Below are 19,325 nucleotides of genomic sequence, written 5' to 3'. Positions count from 1 at the left end.
CCTTTACCAGGTTTTGGTATCAGAGTAATATTGGCCTCATAAAATGAGTTGAGAAGTATTGTCTCCTCTTCGATTTTTTGAAAGAGTCTGAGAATAGATATTAAATTTTCTTTGAATGGTAGAATTCACTGGTAAAGCCATCTGGTCCTGGATTTTTACTTTTTGGTTTGTTTTTGATGATTGTTTCAATTTCCATACTGCTGAGCAGTCTATTTAGATTTTCCAGTTCTTCTTGATTCAGTCTAGGAAGATTGTATTTTTCTAAGTACTGGTCCATTTCTTCTTGGTTACTAAATTTGGTGTTATATACTTTTTCATAGTATTCTTGTATGATCCTTTGTATTTCTGTGATGTCAGTCGTAATTTCCCCTCTTTCATTTCTAATTTTGTTTCTTTGTGTCCTTTCTCTTTTTTCTTTAGTGAGTTTAGCCAGGGGGTTGTCAATTTTATTAACCTTCTCAAAGAAACAGCTCTTTGTTGCATTTATTTTTTCTATTGTTTTTGTTTGTTTGTTTTTAATTTCATTTATTTCTGCCCTAATTTTGATGATTTCTTTCCTTCTGCTGACTTTAGGCTTCATTTGTTCTTCCTTTTCTAGTTTTCTAAGATGAAGCATAAGGTTGTTTATTTGGGCTCATTCTTATTTTTTGGAGATAGGCCTGTAATGATATAAACTCTCCTCTTATGACCACTTTTGCCATGTCCCAAAAGTTTTCATATGTTGTACTATCATTATCATTCGTTTCTATGTATCTCTTGATCTTTCTTTTTATTTCTTCCCTGACCCAGTTATTCTTCAGTAGCATGTTGTTTAATCTCCATGTATTTGTGGTTCTTCCTGTTTTCTTTTTGCAGTTGATCTCTAGTATTAAAGCATTATGATCACAGAATATGGTTAATATGATTTCAACCCTCATATTTGTTGAGGCTATCTCTGTGTCCCAGTATGTGGTCAATCCTAGGGAATGTTCCATGTGCACTAGAACGTATAAGCAACTGTTTGGGGATGGAAGGCTCAGTAAATGTCAATTTTGTCCATTTGGGCTAATGTGTTATTTAAGGATATTATTTCCTTATTGATTTTCTGTTTGGATGATCTGTCCATTTCTGACTGTGGAGTATTTAGGTCCCCTGCTACAATAGTGTTTTGGTCTGTTTCTCCCCTTAGTTCTGTTAGGAATTGCTTTACATATTTTGGGGCTCCCTGATTGGGAGCATGGATATTAATGTGTTATGTCTTCTTGGTGCATGATTCCCTTTATCATTATGAAGTGTCCCTCTGTATCTTTCTTTACCTTTTTTATTTTGAAATCTATTTCAGTGATATTAGCACTGCTACTCTTGCTTTTCTCTGAATGCCATGTGTTTGGAATATCACTTTCCACCCTTTCACTTTGAGTCTATATTTGTCTTTGGAGCTGAGATGTGTCTCCTGGAGGCAGCATACGGTTGGGTTTTGTTTTTTGATCCAATCTGCAACTCTGTGCCTTTTTATTGGTGAGTTCAGTCCATGTACATTTAGGATGATTATTGAAATATGAAGTCTTCTTATAGCCATTTTATCTTTTGCTTTCTGGTAGCTCAGTGTTTCCATTGCTTCCCTGTCCTTATGTTTCTGTTTTCCTTATTTTGGTTGGCTTCTATGGGTTTTCCCTCTGGTTCTTCTTGTTTTATGTTATATACTTCAGTTTTGAATCTTTGGTGTGTGGTTACCATTACAAATATGTAAAGGATAGTTATATATATACACACACACACATATATGTGCATATATATGTGTATATATATGCATATCTGTGTGTGTGTGTATACACACACACACAGTCATCCCTTTTCTTCTGTGTGTGCCTTATCTCCATTCTCCTTTGCGAATTTGGATCTTTGAATCCTCCCCTTTTCAGTCATTGTTGTCTAAATTTGTCCCCATGTATGCTGAACATTCATTACCATCTTGCCATAGCAATTCTCTTCTTATTGTTTAAGCTTATAATGTCTTGTTCTTAGTAAGGGTTGCACTCCTCTACTTTTATTTATCTGATAGTCAGTTTACTCCTAATTATGTGGTTTTTTGTTGTTGTTGTTGTTGTTGTTGTTGTTGTTTGTCATTTTGTTTTAGGTGAGCTGACCCCTTTCAGTATTTCCTGTAGTGCAGGCCTCATAGTGAAGAATTCCCTCAATCTTTGTATGTCTGGAAAGGTTTTAATTCCTCCTTCATATCTAAAGGAGAGCTTAGCTGGATACATTATTCTAGGCTGGTAGTTCTTTTCACTTAATAGTTTAAATATTTGATTCCTCTGGCTTGTAAGGTTTGCACTGAGAAGTCCAAGGATAATCTAATGGGTTTTCCTTTTACAAGTTAAGGTTTTCTTCTCCCTGACTGCCCTGAGAATTCTGTCTTTGTCGTTGATTTTTGATAATATTAATACAATGTATCTTAGTGAAGGCCTTTTTGGATGAGATAATTGGGTATTCTGTTGACTTCTTGAATTCCAAGCTCCAGCTCCTTCCTTAGATTTGGGAAATTTTCGTCAACTATTTCGTCAACTATTTGTCTGAAGATGCTTTCTAGTCCCTGTTCCTTTTCCTTGCCTTCAAGAATGCCCATTATTCTTATGTTTCCTCTTCTGATGGTATCAGCTAATTCTTGAATTTCTCTTTCATTATATTTCATTCTTTGGTTTCTCTCGTCTTTCTTCTGATTCATTTCTAGATTTCTGTCTTTGATATCACTGATCCTTTCCTCCATTTGGTTGACTCTATTTCCTAAGCTTGCTATTTCATTTTTCAACTCTTGCAGCGTGTTCTTTATCTCCAGATCTATTCTGTTCTTTTTTAGGATTTCAATCTCCTTGCTCTGCTCATCTAGTTGTTTTTTTCAATTCCTGAAATTGTTGATATGACTCATTTCAGAACTCACTGAGTTTTTTCAGAAGTACCATCGTGAATTCTCTGTCATTTAAGTCACATATTTCTATGTCTGTAAGTTTACTTTCTGGAGATTTTTCTCTTTCTTTCTGAGAAGCCTTGTCACTTTGGTTGTTCATGGTGTTTAATGGACTATTTCTTCACCTGGGCAATAATGGAATTGTATTCTGCTGTTTTTCCAGAAAGAAGATTTATTATACAAAGGTCTCTCTTTAGCCTGGTGCAAAGAAGGTGCTTTTCTTTTGGTTTCCAGTAGGTGGGGTCTAAGCCTCTTGGATCCCTGCTTTATATAAAGCCTTATTAAATATGCCTTTATATAATGCCTTCATTTTCTTGTAGATATTTAATCACACTTGCTACCCTCAGTTTCAGTCCCCGTCTGTGTCCACAACAGTCTCAGCAGCATTTGCTCACATTCCCCTGTGGCTCCGCAGTGATTGGTCTCAGAGGGTATAGGGGGAGAGGCCCTCTGGGTTGGGAGTTAGGGGCTGCGGCTCAGCCTCAGTTTTGCAACCGTGGCTGGTAAAAATCAACTGTTGTTTCTCTGCTGTCCTGCTTCTCTGCTTTCTGCCCTGAAGACTGGGCCCTGCCTCCAGCTACGTGGAACTCACAGCACTTCCAGGGAGAGCTGTTCAGGGAAGTCGCTGCACCTTCTCCCCTCCCCGTCCTCCTCCTGCAGGGAGCTCCAGAGGCTTCAAGAGACCGCTTCTTTATTTCTCCCAGTCCACTGCTCGACACCCGGGGTTCTGACCTGTGGTAGCTCTTATGCACAGATCCTACACTCAGACATGCTGGTGTACAGTTTGGGTGTTTTCTGTTGAGTTTTAGATGTTCAGCTTATTGTTGTTTCAAGGGGAGAGATCTGGGGACGTCTCTCTGCCTGCCATGTTTCTCCACAATCAACTGGAAGTTTTTTATATGGAAATAATGAAAGCACTTTTAACCTGGCAATATACACAATCTACACAAAGGAAAAGAAACAACAGAGATCTGTTAGCAGGTTTACTCCAACACACTCACCAACGCAGGACAACAGCAAAGAGAATGGAAAGCAAGACTTTGGATAAAGCATTGAATGAAAAGTCAAATCCTTATTGGACTTGAACTTCTGGAAATTTATCTGAGAATGTAAATACATATATAAAGATTCAATTACAAGAAAATTGATTGCAGTGAAATTCATATTAGTTAAAACAATGAGAATGATCTAAATGTCCAAGAAGCATAAATTTGTTCAGTCATATGATAAAATAGTATCAAGTCACTAGGAATATTGCAGATGAATATATATTTATGCATAAAGATGTTTGCAATATATTGATAACTAAGAAAATGTTCAGAATGGTCCAATTTTTGTTTATGAAAATATGTATGTGTTCAGATGCCTAGAAAAATGTAGGAAGGACATAGGTACAGTGCAGTACCACTGCTTCATTCCACATAGTGTAACAAAGGGTTTTTTCTTCTTTTTGATTATCTATGTTTTCTATTTTTTTTAAATGAGCATGCTTTTGTTTCATATTAAGAAAGTAAAATTATTAACATTAAAAATTTTAAATAAAAAAAAAATGACTTGTTGACTGTGAGTCAACTGAAACAAGACAACCTGAATGTTTTAAACCTGGGTGACAGAGACTGTTATTAACAAGGAAAACTACAGGAAAGACAAGAACAGGAAGTATTTTGATATTAGGATGATAAAATATAGTTTTAGATATGCCTTTGAAGGTGGATACAGACACACACATCACATATACACATACACACACATACATACCCCTCAAGAGACAGTATAAAGAAAAACTAGCCAAAAGATTAACTTCAGAGCTTTGTGTAGTTTGGGGAGAGTAATGAAAAATAACATTGTCTATAGAAGTGAATTTAGAAGCCTTTTACTCATGATAAGGTTTATTTATTTGCCATAGAGATGAAGAGAGGAGGCTTTCCCTAATGCTAGAATAGTAGTTCTCAAACTTTATCATGTATCAGAATCACCTAGAAGTCTTATTAAAACACAGACCTCTGTAATGTTGGGCTCTACACCCAGTGTTCCTGATTCTGTAGAATATGGGAAGGGCCTAGAGAATTTTCATTCATTCATTCATTCATTCATTCATTATGGTGACATTGGTTAACAAAATCCAGTAAGTTTCAGCTGTACATTTTAATTGTAAGGCATATATATATATTTATATTGTGTGTACACTTCCCATAGTTAGATTTCTTTCTGTCACTACATATTTGACCCATTTTACCCCATCTACCTCCCCTAAACCCCTTGGAATTTTCATTTTTAACAGGTTCTCAGCTAACACTGATACTGCTAATCCAAAAACCACACTTTGAGAATGACTGTACCAGAGTTGAGAGATAGCTGGCAAACTGGTAGGTTGGCAGGGCAGAAGTATGTTTGAACTTGAAGAGAGAAGTATGTTTGAACTTGTATTATACTTTAGGACTTCTTTCCTTAGGACTTGAAGAGAGAAGTCCTAAAGAAAGAAGTCCTAAAGTATAATACACTTTATCCAACAACAAAACTTTAACTATTTGGTGTAAGACTGGGGTAGTAGGGGTTCTGAATCAAAGGTAGTGGAATACATTCCTTGGATCCATTGCTGGTGCAGCCTATCTGGACCCAAATAAGTAAAATCATGAGAACTCTTTCATGAATACTGTAGCATATTACAGCTATAATAAAAGAGAAAAGAAAGTCATTTCCCTGGTTTCTCCATCATGTATCTTTAACACCACCAGGACAGACTAGCATCTGGTGAAGCAGCATGGAGTAGAAGCAGCACCTGGTAGAGTATCATAGGATTGGATTTGTTTCTGAACAGGTGTGGGACTCCTCATGGGGGCTCTCAGAAATAATTAAATAGGGAATGTACTTTGCAGGAGGCTAGAGTTTCTGCATAAGCAGTTGAGGGCCAGAGCCAGAGCAATCTGACTTACATGGAAACCTTTGATTTTAACTCAGAATTTTTTCACCAAATCTTTAGTAGAAAGCTAAGAAGAGTAAAGGAATACCCCTTATCTTCCGCTCAGAGTCCATTTTGATTCAGCTAACAATAAAGAACCATTAAATTATTTTTAGTAGAAACATCAACAAAATGAAAGCAAGATGTTTGAATTATGGCTCTTATAGGTTTATTCAGGATAAGCTGAGGAAGAGAAAACCATAGTCTGGGGAATAATTAGAATGCTGTAATACTCTAGTAGTAAGGTGATAAGGATTCAGCTAGTGAGTGGCTACAGACAAATGAAGTAGGGAAGTGGTATAATATCAGCAAGCCTTGATAGATGGCATAATAGTCAGTAAATAAATTAGGGTACAAGTCAAAGAGAGCACCAATTTTTCTATCATGGTAACTAGAAGAGCTATAATTCAACTAAGAAAAAAGACTTTTAGAAGAATAATCATTTTGAGAGTTAGAGATATAGTTTTTGGACTTCTTAAACTTGAGGAAATAATCAGCCTGTGATTTTAATTATGAGAGTGTAGCTTAATTCTTTCTTAATTATCTCACACTAAAAATTTTTCATCATCTGAATTATTATATTACTGCTTATACCACTAATTTAGTATTACTTATTAGCTGACATATTCTCAATGATCATTTTACATGAATATGTCTTATTTCTCCAAACAAATTTTGCCCTCCCAAAGAGTAAGACCAACTCTTGGAAGTTAATCATATATTTATATGATTGCATGAATAAACAATAAATTTAAAAAACTTAAAGATAAAGTTGAGAGTATCTCTTAGAAAGTAGAACAAAAAGATAAAAAAAATTCAAGAAAAGATAAGGATTATAGAAGAAATTAAAAAGAAAATTTCCCAGAGCTGAAGGACATAAATTTCTACATTGAATGGGATCACCAAGTACGAAGCCTTGGTGAATAAAGTGAGACCTACCCAGAGATATATCAAATACTGAAATGTAAGAGCACAAGAAGAAAGAGAAGATCAAATAAACTTCAGAGAGAAGAAACAGGTTACATACAAAGGTTTTGGAGCCTAATAGTATCCAACAACTCTACAACCAGAAGCTAGAAGATAATTGACCAATGACTTCAAAATGAGGAAAAAGTATTTCCAACACATTGAATTTTATATCCATCCAAACTATAAAATGTAAAGGTAGAATAGAGATCTATCTTTTTTCAGACATACACAACCTACGGAAACATGCTTCCTATGTACTCTTTCTCAAGAAGCTAACTAAGAATATGTCCTACAAATTAAAGAGAGAGGAAGACAGGAGATCCAAGCAAGAAAGTAACCAACATGGAAGAGAGGAGGAAGGAATTCCTAAGACATGAGTGAAGAGAAATCCCTGGATGACATCTGTGCAGCAGACCTGTAAAAAAACAAGTCCAGATCAGAGCAAGAAAACTGAGTGTTCCAGGAAGGATGTACCCAAGATTTAAATAGGTCTGAGAGGTAACGATATGGTTGACCATACTGGTAAGTCTGTGGCTGAGTTACTGATAGATGAATAGTTAAGCAAATAAAATGATGGGGCCATTGTTAATTCCAGGAAAAACAAAAACTTTAACAAGAAAAGAAATATAATCACAGTCACATAAAGTACCTGGCTTACTGTGAATAATTTTACATAATGGTAATGCTTTCAATTTTGAGCACTTTATTTAACATTTTGAAATAATTGGAAGCCGGGAGCAAGAATAGGAAAAATAATGTGAGATAAAAGAATTAAATCTTCATCTTCCAAGGGAATAAATCAATAAACAATATCTACAAATTTTTTGGCTTTTATTCTAGATGCTTAATATAGTTAAGGTGATAGTTCAATCATATTAATTGAAGGTAGTTAAAATTTAACTATAAAACAATCTCTTGCAACCTACATACACTGTATAATGCTTAAGTGGAATGAAACCAGTGTTATTTAACTGGTGTTTTACAGACACACTACATACAGAAAGAGAAGCAAGCAAACAAACAAATATTTATATATATATATAAAGCAATCATTCTAAAAGTACTATGGTAGCCCAGTAAAAATGCAAATATACTGTAGAACCAAACTACTTGATACCTAGGATAAAGATGACTGGTTTTAATACAAAGCTAAGCCTGCATCAGGCATTCTAATCATAATGGCTTGTAAAAATATCAGGTTTCCAGTAGAGAAACTATTCTATAAAAGTTCATAAATCTTTTCAAAATTTCACATATGTAAAACCAGGATACAGCTACAACTATCTTGAAGTCTGAACAAGGTATCAGATCAAACAATAAGATTCTCAGCCATCATGTAACATAGAAAGGTCCTCATGCAGTATATGCTCTCTGGCTCCTACAAATCTTCCTGTGCATAGTATAAAGTTAAGTTTACATTTCATACTTTATAGTTTATACTTTAAAAAGTAAGCTAGAGAAGTTCAGCGAAGTTTCCATTTTGCCATGACTATTAAACCTCAGGAATGGTGTGGTCCATTAGGCTTTTCACAATGCTTGGTACTATCCATTTAATAATATGTTCAAAGATAAAAGCAGGCATGATTGTAGTAGTAACTACAGTCCCAGATGTCAACAGTATGTTGGCAATTTTAGAGTCCTTCAATTCAATGACATTCTGTCCATTAATTTCACAGACATGTTCTGTGAGAAGACCGTTTTTGGCTGCAGAGCTATCTTTTACCATGGATGTTATTTTTCCATTTTTAAAGATAAAATCAACATGTCTAGTACTATCCTTATGCATAGTAATTGTACGTTCAAAAGGCTGGTCACGAATAGTCATGGTAATCTCGCCAAAAACTCATTAGAGCACTCTGTGTGATTTATCAGAGCTTTAGCCTGCACAGTTTTCTCCATTGATCTGGAGTACTTGGTCCCCATTTCTCAGACCAACTAATGAGGCTGGAGAATTCCCTAGACTAGCTGAACAAATATACCATTATCTACTGATTTAAGAGGAAGCCCAATTTTTCCATCTCAATCCTTACACAAAATGATTTCATGAATCCCTTGCTTAATTCCTGCTCTATGAATACAACATCATTACCAGTTACAGGAGCCACCATATAGTTCATACGGAAAGGTCTTGCTACCAACTCCTGAGTTGGCGCTCCAGGGTCTATGGCCGTATTTGTATATATTTTGTCTTCATTTAAACTCAGGACTATGTACTGAGAGAGTTCCAGATACAATTATAGGATAAAGATTTCCATCTTGAGAGATGGGAACAAAAGCTTCAGACAAAATTGCTGGGTTGGCAGGGATTGCAGAAAAGGCATTTTGAGCCTGAATTGCTTTGTCTACCTTCAGGTCTTCAAGAGACTGGTACAGAGACATTTTTGCCGGATTTTTCTAAGCCACAGGAACCCACTTGCTGCTGTTGTCGCCTCTGGTCTCTCGCACAGACTTCCAAGACCAAGGGGAGGAACGCCTCTACAATTTTTTAATGAAGAAATCAGAGTGTAATCACATTACTCAGAAATACAAAATAAGGAGCTAAAGAATATCTAGAGGTTGAATGGACTGCTTCTAAGGAACATGACTCAAGACTGTGAAGAAAAATTAATGTTATTAACCAATGTTATACCAATACATTTAATTTTTAATAAATGCTTTTTAATTGAGAAGGTAAAAAAAGTGTGGAGGGCTAGATCAGGGAACTGTCCTGTTTTTATATAAACTATTTGACTTTTAAGACTATTACATATATAACTTTCAAAAATAATTTTAAAAATTTGGAAAGTAACCATTTTATTTTAAAATGGTATGTTTTACCTCACATTTAACTAAAGCTACATCTAAGCAAAATAAGAATGAGACATTTTTTAGTTTATTATCTTGTCATTTCTCCCTAGATGCCACTTCCCACCTCCCTTAGAAAAATAGCTATGTACATTTTCACAAACTTAAATACATTCATTTTCACAGCTGTTTGTCTTAGCTTATGTAATTGCTGATAAGATATAGAAAGAATTGTTCTGTTTCTGTTATAAATTATTAAATTGTGCACGTGAGCATTTGAAATATATTCTAATAAAAACTGCTAGAGCAAATACAGGTTTATCTAAGTAGGCTTTTTGAAAAGTGGTGATAAACCATTATTTGAAATGTGTTTCATGGTTTTTGGCTCTACTATGGTTTCTGGCCTGTAAATGATTCATTCATTCAATGTATTCATGTTACACACCTTTAGAAATCTTTTTATAATTGTGCTAAATTTTTAATTTGCTGAAATCTGTAATATTCTGATGTTCACTTAATGGCCTGAAAAACTAAAGTGCTTAGTCCAGCAGCATATATCTTAATTTGTTGACATTTGCAACTCTTTTACAATGAAAAATTCTAATTTGAACGATCTTACTTATTGCTTACAGATTGACGCAGAGACCAAAACACAGAAAACTCCTAAAATTAACATCTCGAAGAAGCTTTCCATTATCTTTTCTAATTTTTCTCTTTGCCAAGAGTTGGTTAAATATCGTAAGATTGTTGTCAATGTGAAAAAGTGGAAGGAGCTCCATCTTCTGCTTTCTCAGGAAATGGTATTTCTCAAGCAAGTATTAAAAACATAGCAGTAAGAAAAAAAATCACTAGAAAGAGTAAACCCAATGAAGATGTGAACCCTTTTTTTAATTCACCATGGCATTCCCAGTGCCAAACACAGTATCCAGTAATGTACTTGACACTGAAATGTGTTACTGAATGAAACACTACTTGGCAATTTTGTCGACTTTCTCTCACCAAAAGAGATACAAAAGATTACATTCTATTAGGTATCAGGTATTTATATGCCTATCTAGAAAGACCTGTCCTGTCAATTTTTGTATTCTCAGAGCCTAGAAAAAGTTTAAAGATAAATAAATAAATAAATAAATAAATAAATAAATAAATAAGTAAATAAATAAATAAATAAATAAAGGGGGTGGGGAGGAATCCCTTATCTGGAACAGGTCAAAATAGGACCCAAATCCACTTTGTCACCAACAAAACTTCCAGTCTACTCTGACCTCTGAAAATTGCATAGCCTTAAGAGTCAGTTCTAATTAAAAAAGTCATCTTTTTCAGAAACAGGCTCTTTCTACTCCATGCAAAGCGGGGCCAAGTGAACAAAACCGCAAAGACTTGGCTATTTCAGCACAAGCTAATTTACTGTTATTGGCCAAAGTACCCACTTTTTCTTTTGCCGCACAGGCCAATATCCGCAACCGCACTGACGCCTCATGTAGGGCGAACGTTTTCACCGGTAGCTGTTGGAGACCACAGTGTTTCTCAGCTAAACCCAAGAGAGCCTGGAATTTGTGCAGTGTAGTAATCCAAACACCTCATGTAGATCCCAGCCTTTAAAATCTACATCTTATAAGGCTGGGGAAACAATATCTCCTGAACCATTCAGGGACAAGCTCTTTTCCAAAAACTACAACCACCGTCAACTCCCCATTCACGAGCCCAAGACTGGGCTACACAAGACCCAGTTCGGAAAGGTCACAGCCAAGTTGTCTGCCGCCCGCCTTGCCTTTAAAGAAGCCGTGGGCGATTCGCATACCCCAGAGTTCAACTTCCGGCCACATAGTGAGAGGATGTTTTCCTCCTGGCCACGCCCCCTGGCCTCGCCCGCCACGCCACGCCTTCCGAGCGCGCTCCGGCGGACCAGCGGGCGCGCGCGGGGGGGCGTGGCCACGTGGGCTGCCGCCGCGCGGTTCGCCGTCGCCCGGCGGCGGGCAGGCATGCGCAGGCACATTTAGAGTTAGCTGACCGCGCGGCGGCGCGCGCGCGCGCTCCTGATGCCCTACCCCGTGACGTGCCTGGCCGAGGCCGCGCAAGGGCGCTGTAGCTGCCAGTGCCGCTGTCATGGCGTCGGAGGCGCTGGCTGAGGAGAACCCGCCGCGGTCTCTTTAGAGCGAGGGGCGGGCGGCTGGGTATGGAGAGCGGCCCCGAGAGCCTGCAGCCGCTAGAACACGGGGTGGCCACTGGGCCAGCGCCAGGGACAGGTTCTCCGCAGGAAGGGCGACAGGAGACCAGGCTCGCCGCTGGAGATGGTCCTGAAGTATGGGCGGCAGAGAGCAGCGGCGGGAATGGGCAGGGGGCGGCGGCTGCCTGGAGGAGCCTCCCGGATTCAGTTTCTCCCGCCAGCTCCTCTCAGGGTCCCGGACCCTGCAGCTCCTTCCCAGGCTTGGATTTGCAGGAGAGCGATTTGGAGAGCCCTGCTGTCCAGAAGGTGCCTCTGAGAGGGCAGCACAAGGTGACCGCCTCCCCGGAGACAGCCGAGGCCAGAGCGGGCCATGGTTTGGGTCCGGCGGGAGACTCAGGCGCCCGTTGGGATCCCGCCGGCACCTGCCGGCCGGAGTTGGCGACCGCGGGTTCCGAGGAGCCCAGCAGCGCTGGCGGCCTCAGCAGCAGCTGCAGCGACCCGAGCCCTCCTGGGGAATCGCCGAGCCTGGACTCCCTAGAGTCGTTCTCTAACCTGCATTCTTTCCCCAGTAGCTCCGAGTTCAATAGTGAGGAAGGAGCTGAGAGTAGGGTCCCCGAGGAGGAGGAGGGCGGCGCGGCAGTGTTGCCCGGGGCTGTGCCTCTGTGCAAGGAGGAGGAGGAGGAGGAGGCAGCTCAGGTGCTGGCGGCCTCCAAGGAACGTTTCCCGGGACAATCTGTCTATCACATCAAGTGGATTCAGTGGAAGGAAGAGAACACACCCATCATCACCCAGAATGAGAATGGACCCTGCCCTTTGCTGGCCATCCTCAATGTTTTGCTTCTGGCCTGGAAGGTACATTCTGCAGCTTTTTATTTCCTGCAGCTTTGGAGAGGGGGAAGACCGGGTGAGGGGGGGAGGTGTGGGGAGGTGAGCTGCTGCATATCTGCTGATGGCTTCCTCCTTTCTTTCCTCATTCATCAGTTCCCTTTTCTTACATGAAATTCATTCTGGGACTCCCTTGGCGAAAGCATATTATACGTATATCAGAATTACTGGCAACCTCAGGTCTCTCTTGCAGTGTTTAAATAAGAGTTTAACATTCAGTGTGGCTGATACACTGACAAAAAAAACTGGGACTTAGAGCATCCTAACCCCATGATTATTTTTAAACAATATTTTCCTATGTTAGTCCTTCTTACTGACTTTATCACATATGCAAAAGAGTGTATATAATAGGGGGAAATGATTTTCAGAAGTTATCATCAATCCATGTTATCAGAAAACAAGTTCTGATGGTTATGTTTAGTCTATTTTTTACTAATGCTTGCTCCACTTGGGTGTGGATACTTAAGGAAATGGTGATAGCGAAGATGTGGCCCCTTAGACAAATTCCATTTAAGGAAAAGCATTGGTATGAAACCCAGTTATCATAACTTCTTGGTTTTCAAAGATTATGTTTTCATTTTATGCATGATTTTTACTTGCCTCATTTCTTTGGCTCTTCTTAAATAGTTTGGCACTATTACCAGTAACTATGCATCAGAATGTGTAAGGGAGCTCAAATTCTAAGAACTAAAGAAGAAAAGATATATTCAAGGTAAGGGAGAATAAAGGGAAGTGCCCTTCAAAAGTAATAATATTGAGGACTCAGAGTGAGTTACCTATAAATGGATTGTCTCATTTAAGCTTGCATTTTTAGGGTACTGAGAAGATATATCTTATAGCACACATTTTATTTTCAAATTGATAATTATGGATAAAATGTTCCCTGGAAAAAAACAACCTGGATTATTCTGACCAGTTAGGAAGAAAATCAAGTAAAGGAAATAGTATTTATTGCATACCTTTGTCTTCCTGTTACTAGAAAGGATTGATGCAAAAGAAATAAGATTCGAAAACTTACCAGTACCTGGTACATACCAGCACACAAATATTTTGAGTGAAGACTGTGCCTGTTCTTAAAGAGCCGTCGAGCTATTTGGGGTTGCAGCATTGACTTATCTGAAATTATTAAAGAACAATGCAAGACAAAACACTATAAATACTAGGTTATAGGAAACAGATATCCCAAAAGGGGAAATTTCAGAGAGCTTCATGGAATTTTTGGGTCTTGAACCCACTTTTAAGGAAAAGTAGATTTTAAAACAACAAGGCAATGGAATTCCTGGGAGAGAGAAGGGTATAAACAAAAGAGAAAAACTAGAATAGATTGTGTGTGTGTGTGTGTGTGTGTGTGTGTTGGATGACAGGAGTGGTAAGTTCATATTGGAGAATAATAGAAAACAAAATTGAGATGGTAGAGAAGAGCCATTTGATGAAGGCCGTTGAACATCAGATTAAAGAATTAGACTTGATCCTATGGCCAAAGTTCTCATCTTTTTGTGGGAAGGTTATAATTTTCCTTTAGGCTTTTCTTTCTTCTTAGTTTCTACAGAGTACTGCAGAAGTTCAGAGGAAGTAGCAAGTATTGTCGGCTGGAATATCTGGGGATAGATGAACATTAGACTAACTGTTTGAAAGATATAGCTTCAAAGTGAACGATCAAATGTTTGGATTCTCACTATGTGTGAGGTACTAGAAGTACAAAGATGAGTAAGATTCAAGTTTGCCCTTATGTAGCTCACTATTAGTGGGAGACAGATATATGAACGATAATTAAGGTGCGATGTGAGAAGTCCTCAATGGAATTACAAAGAAAAGGGTAATTGGGGATGGGATGTGTCGAGAGAAAGCTTCAAAGAATTGGTAACCTATGAAGTGGGTCTGAAGGATGAGTGAGAGAAGATGCAGCAGAGGGAATAGTGTAGTCAAAGATGTTGAAGCAGAAAAAGGTTTGTTCTATTTGGGGACTCCAGTCTTGGTTGGAGTATGGTGGAGGAGGGAAAGGAAATGGCAGTAGCAGCAAATAAAATTGATAGGTGGGGTTAGACTGTGAAACGAGCAGGCTTGCTAATGAATTTGGAGATTATTTTATAAATCTGTGGTTTTTCGCCTTTCTACCTCCGTGCTATTGCTGCACACAAAAGTTACTCATCAGTAATCATCAGTGATTGATAGGGAGAAGGATTGAGAGAAACAAGGTCAGATAGAGCGATGTTCTTAAAGTGAGCCAGGGGTTCTAGAGGTCAAAACTATTTTCATAATAATACTAAGATGTTATTTGCTTTTCACTCTCACTCTCTAAAAATGTCAGTGGAGTTTTCCAGGCTATATGATATGTGATGACGTCATTGCTCTGACAGTTAATTGAATGTGTGCCTGTGTATTTTTATGTGTAAAATTTTTCTCAGTTTTCCTTTTCAATACAGTAAATATCGATAGATGTAACCCACATAGGCAAAAGCTCTTTGGGCTCCTCAATACTTTTTAGGACTGTAGAGGATCCTGAGACCAGAGTAGAGAAATACTATAGTAGAGAAAATTAATAAATAGGAGGGTATGAAGGTAGTTGTCAAATTTCAGAGGACTCATATCTGGGAGTATTTAGACTTTATATGTAGCTGCTAATAGGAAGCCATTATAAATTCCTGGACAGAGGAATGACATGGTGAAAGTGGTCTTTTCGTTTGAGATTAGACTAGAGGTAAGATTGTAGGGAGTGTAGCAGGAAGAATGGATGAGGATAACTCTTTTGGATGGGGAATTCTTTGCCCCTTCTCTTTACTGTCACAGCCTAAATGATGAATTGATCACTACTTAGATATAGGAAATGAAGGCAGTGACATCACTTTTTCTAATGGGCAATGGAGATTACTTGGCTCATCAAAAGATAAAGTGTTTTAGATGGGAAAGTTGATGTCAAAGTTTGATTGTGTCAGGTTGGAAATATGTGATAGTGGGACATAAAAATACAAATGTTCATTATTCCTCTAGAAGCATATACTGGGTCTCAGGAAAGAGGTCAAAATTATAGAGAAAAATTGAATTGGGGAAATATTACATAGACATTAAGTATGATAACGATGAGAATAAATAAATTCTCTTAGAGTGGTTAGCAGTGGTTGTCAACTTTTTTCCATCCTGATATATGTGAGGAACTATAAATTGCCTGCATAAACGTCTTCCCTATCCTCACTCTATTTCTCCACTCCCCTTCCTACCCCATTTTCCAGTAGAAACAGAGAAAACAGAGGAATAAAGGTTAAACTTGGTTGGAGAGAGGGAAATGCTAAGTGTTAAGGGAGAGTTTAAAAGAAATCAGTGTAGGTACAATTTGAGATGTCACTAAGAACTAGAAGTAGGATAATGTCATGATAGTAGTTTGGGAGACAGACTATAATAAAAATAAAATTGATTAGTTATTGTCAAATGCAACAGCATCAAGTAGCTGGTGGAGTAGGAAAGATTTTGCCAAAAAGGATAGACATGAGAACAAGGTCGCTGAAAAGTCAGGATAATATGGACTCTTCAGAATAGGTGGTGAAGTTCTCTTCAGAGGAAAGGAAGAACAGTCATTTTCTAAAGTAATGGAATGAATGGAACAAGGCAGATTATGTTAAGAGAGAGAGGCAGACAGAAATTGAGGCCTGATTTTCCATTTTGGCAGAATAACAGTTGACCTCATCAGTCGTAACTACTAAACTTGTCAGTAATTAAGGAGAGATGTAAAGCATCGAGGGGTTGGTTTTGTGAGAATAGTACAATATATTTTAAAGAAATTCTGATGTCATTGGACAATGTACCTAAGAATCTAAGGCATAAATAGAAAGTAATAAGTAGCAATGGATAAGTTAGAGTAGTCTTTAAAAACTTTTGGTGTATCAATTTTGCTTTGTTTTTGTCCCCACCCCTATCCCCCCACCCCCCACGCCCAGTAGTTCTCTTATACCTAGAAATAGGGACAGGAAGAATGGCTAGTTAGGGTTATCAGGGATTGGGCTTTTCAAGGGTTGATTCATGAAAAGTCAATGGAATTAGAGTTGAAAGTGAAATAGTTGATCATCTCTTTTGGGGAGATGAAGTAATAAGAAAATAAACTGAACATATTGGGAGGATATGAGTGATTTAAAGGTAGCAAATGCCATAGTTCTTCATGAGAGATGACAGTTAAAATTATTGAACAGGGTAAGTACTGAGTTGGAAATCTTGGAGTTTTAATTAAAAAGTGTTGGGTTTGGACTGATGGAGAGTAGGAAGGTGATCATAATCTGTAGAATAATTTAACTGTGATAATCCAACAAATCAAGAAAGAAGAAAATCTATTCACTAAATTTAATTCAAGTTCAAATTTCTAAATCTATTTAACTGACACCAGGTAAATTTATGTCTTGGGATACATTTTCAATTTGCTTCTTTACTTTAGACTATTATTTGGTGTTTTTTAATAGTTTTTCTTTTATCTTTCATTTTATCTATCAACAACGGCCATTAATAAGTATATTTGAGAACTATAACCCATTTAATTAAATAATCTATGAAATATAGTTTCTGATGATATTGGCCTTATAAATGTTGAAGCTGCACTCTGGAAGGAAGTTCATTATGCTGTTATTTTTCTACTTTTACATATTGTTTAAATTTTATGTTATGAAATATTTTTGAAAGTTTTTACTTTAATATTTTTATGTTTATGAAGGTATTAATTTAATAATAGAAGTAGTCTCTGCTTTGTCATACTTTTGTTTTCTTATAGAAATAATGTTATTGACTCTGAGGCCTACACATTAAAAAAAACATATATATTATACTGTACATTGTGATAGAGGATATATAGTATTGTAATATCTAATCATTATGTATCTAATCATTATGTAGCATTTTAGTAGAAGAATGAACACACTGTTCTGATTTAAGATGCTGGAAGCACATCTCTCCTCCTTAGCCCTTTTAGGTAGGAAATTCTTTTCACCTTCTCTTTCTTTGCTTAGTGAGAGCTGAGACCATCTCCCACTTCAAGTCAAGGGAGGAACACAAGGGTTCTGAAGCAAGAATTTTACATTAAACTGGTTTCTTCAGACGTTAAACCTAGAAACTATAAAGTAAGGATTAATACATTCTAATCTGTAAAAAACAAAAACAAAAACAAAAACCTTATGGTTAAAAAAAAGAACAAATATTCCTCTTCTAAAAAAAAAAGAAAAACAATAGCAAAGTGAGCAAAAAGCCATTAACAGAAAATTCAAAGAAGTTCAGATAGACGTATATTCTGTCTCATTATCACCTACAGAGTGAGGTATCATGAGGATGAGCCTCATGCCAGCAGTGAGTTTTTGCTCTAGTTCTCCCTCTGTCCTTGATTACTCTTCTTTTCTCATACACCTTTTCATAGATACCTCTTGCTTCTGACTAGATTTTGCTTTTTTTTTTTTTTTACTTCATAACCTATAGAAACATTGCAATCACAAGTTTTCTCATATTCCCCTTTTCCTAAAGTAGACAGAAAGCTCTTTTGAGGTTTTCAATGGTGTTTATTATAAAAATGGAAAAACAGATGGTGAGCCAAAGATTCCATTTTAGCCTCTGCCCACCCTATTTTTTAATATAGATCCTGTCAGAAGAGATTAAAAGCTTCACACAGTGATGGAGTTTTATTTACATGATAGGTGCAAGTAACACTTTATAGACTTTCACTTCTAGTCTCTTCTAAGAATTAGGATTGATGTAGTATCTGATTTGTGAAATAAAGTGGAGTAGGGCTGATGATAGTATGAATACTGCCACTGGATGATTGTCCTGTTAGCTATCTGTTTATTTTCTCCTCTCCTCTTGCTATGGAGTAGTCCTTCAGTGGAAAACCTTCCCATTCCTCATCCAACCTTGTCTGTGTTAAGTCCCAAATGAAGGACATTTGAGCACAGGTGGTACCGGTAATCATAGCGCTTTGAATAATAATGATAAGTACTCAATTATTTTTATATCTAGGTATTATGGTAAGTATTTTACATGTATTATATACATTTTTTAATTTTCTCAGCCACATCATGAAATCCATAGATGTTGTTCCTGTTTTACATATATATAAAATTGAGGTGCATAGAGTTTAAATAACTTGCCCAAAGAAGATTATCACCCACTCCAGAACCTGAACTCTTACTTGGGATATTTGGTTGGGAAGTTAAAATTCAAGATACCAGTAAGCCTGTGGACAGTAAGTCTAACACAAAGCAGAGTAGAGGAGCCAGCGATAAGTCAGAGAAGCAGAAATAGACTTCATGATTCCTTAGAACCGGGATCCCCAACCCCAGGGCCACGGGCTGGTGAGGAACTGGGCCGCACAGCAGGAAGTGAGTGACGGGCAAGCAAGGGAAGCTTCATCTATATTTGCAGCCGTTCCCCAGCGCTAGCATAACTGACTCAGCTCCACCTCAGATCATCAGGTATTAGATTCTCATAGGAGCACCAGTCCCTGGTGCCAAATGGTCGGGGACTGCTGCCTTAGAACAAATCCTAGGGATCTGGTACTAGCTGTTCTTTATACAGACTCCTTCCATTTTTAGGCCCCTATGCTTTATCCTATCTTCTGAATTATCTGACACTTCTAATTTCAGAGTCTTTCTTGGGGT

At 37.7% G+C, this 19,325-nt stretch overlaps 1 protein-coding gene and 1 pseudogene across 1 annotated transcript in view; one reads left to right on the top strand and one right to left on the bottom strand.

Annotated features, from left to right (window-relative positions):
* Nucleotides 1-8,342: 8,342 nt before the first annotated feature.
* LOC105294279 lies at nt 8,343-9,506 on the bottom strand (annotated as a pseudogene).
* Nucleotides 9,507-11,716: 2,210 nt separating this feature from the next.
* MINDY2 (MINDY lysine 48 deubiquitinase 2) overlaps nt 11,717-19,325 on the top strand; it is a 55,114-nt gene continuing 47,505 nt past the window's right edge. Inside the window, exon 1 of the mRNA XM_011363420.2 lies at nt 11,717-12,675. Within this exon, the coding sequence (XP_011361722.1) occupies nt 11,833-12,675 (843 nt within the window). The 5' untranslated portion in view covers nt 11,717-11,832. The remainder of the gene's footprint in view (nt 12,676-19,325) is intronic.

This window comes from Pteropus vampyrus, unplaced genomic scaffold (assembly GCF_000151845.1).
Source record: "Pteropus vampyrus isolate Shadow unplaced genomic scaffold, Pvam_2.0 Scaffold85, whole genome shotgun sequence".
NCBI classification, from domain to species: domain Eukaryota; kingdom Metazoa; phylum Chordata; class Mammalia; order Chiroptera; family Pteropodidae; genus Pteropus; species Pteropus vampyrus.
Note: the sequence above shows the minus strand (reverse complement) of the source record. Positions and strands in the feature narration are given on the sequence as shown.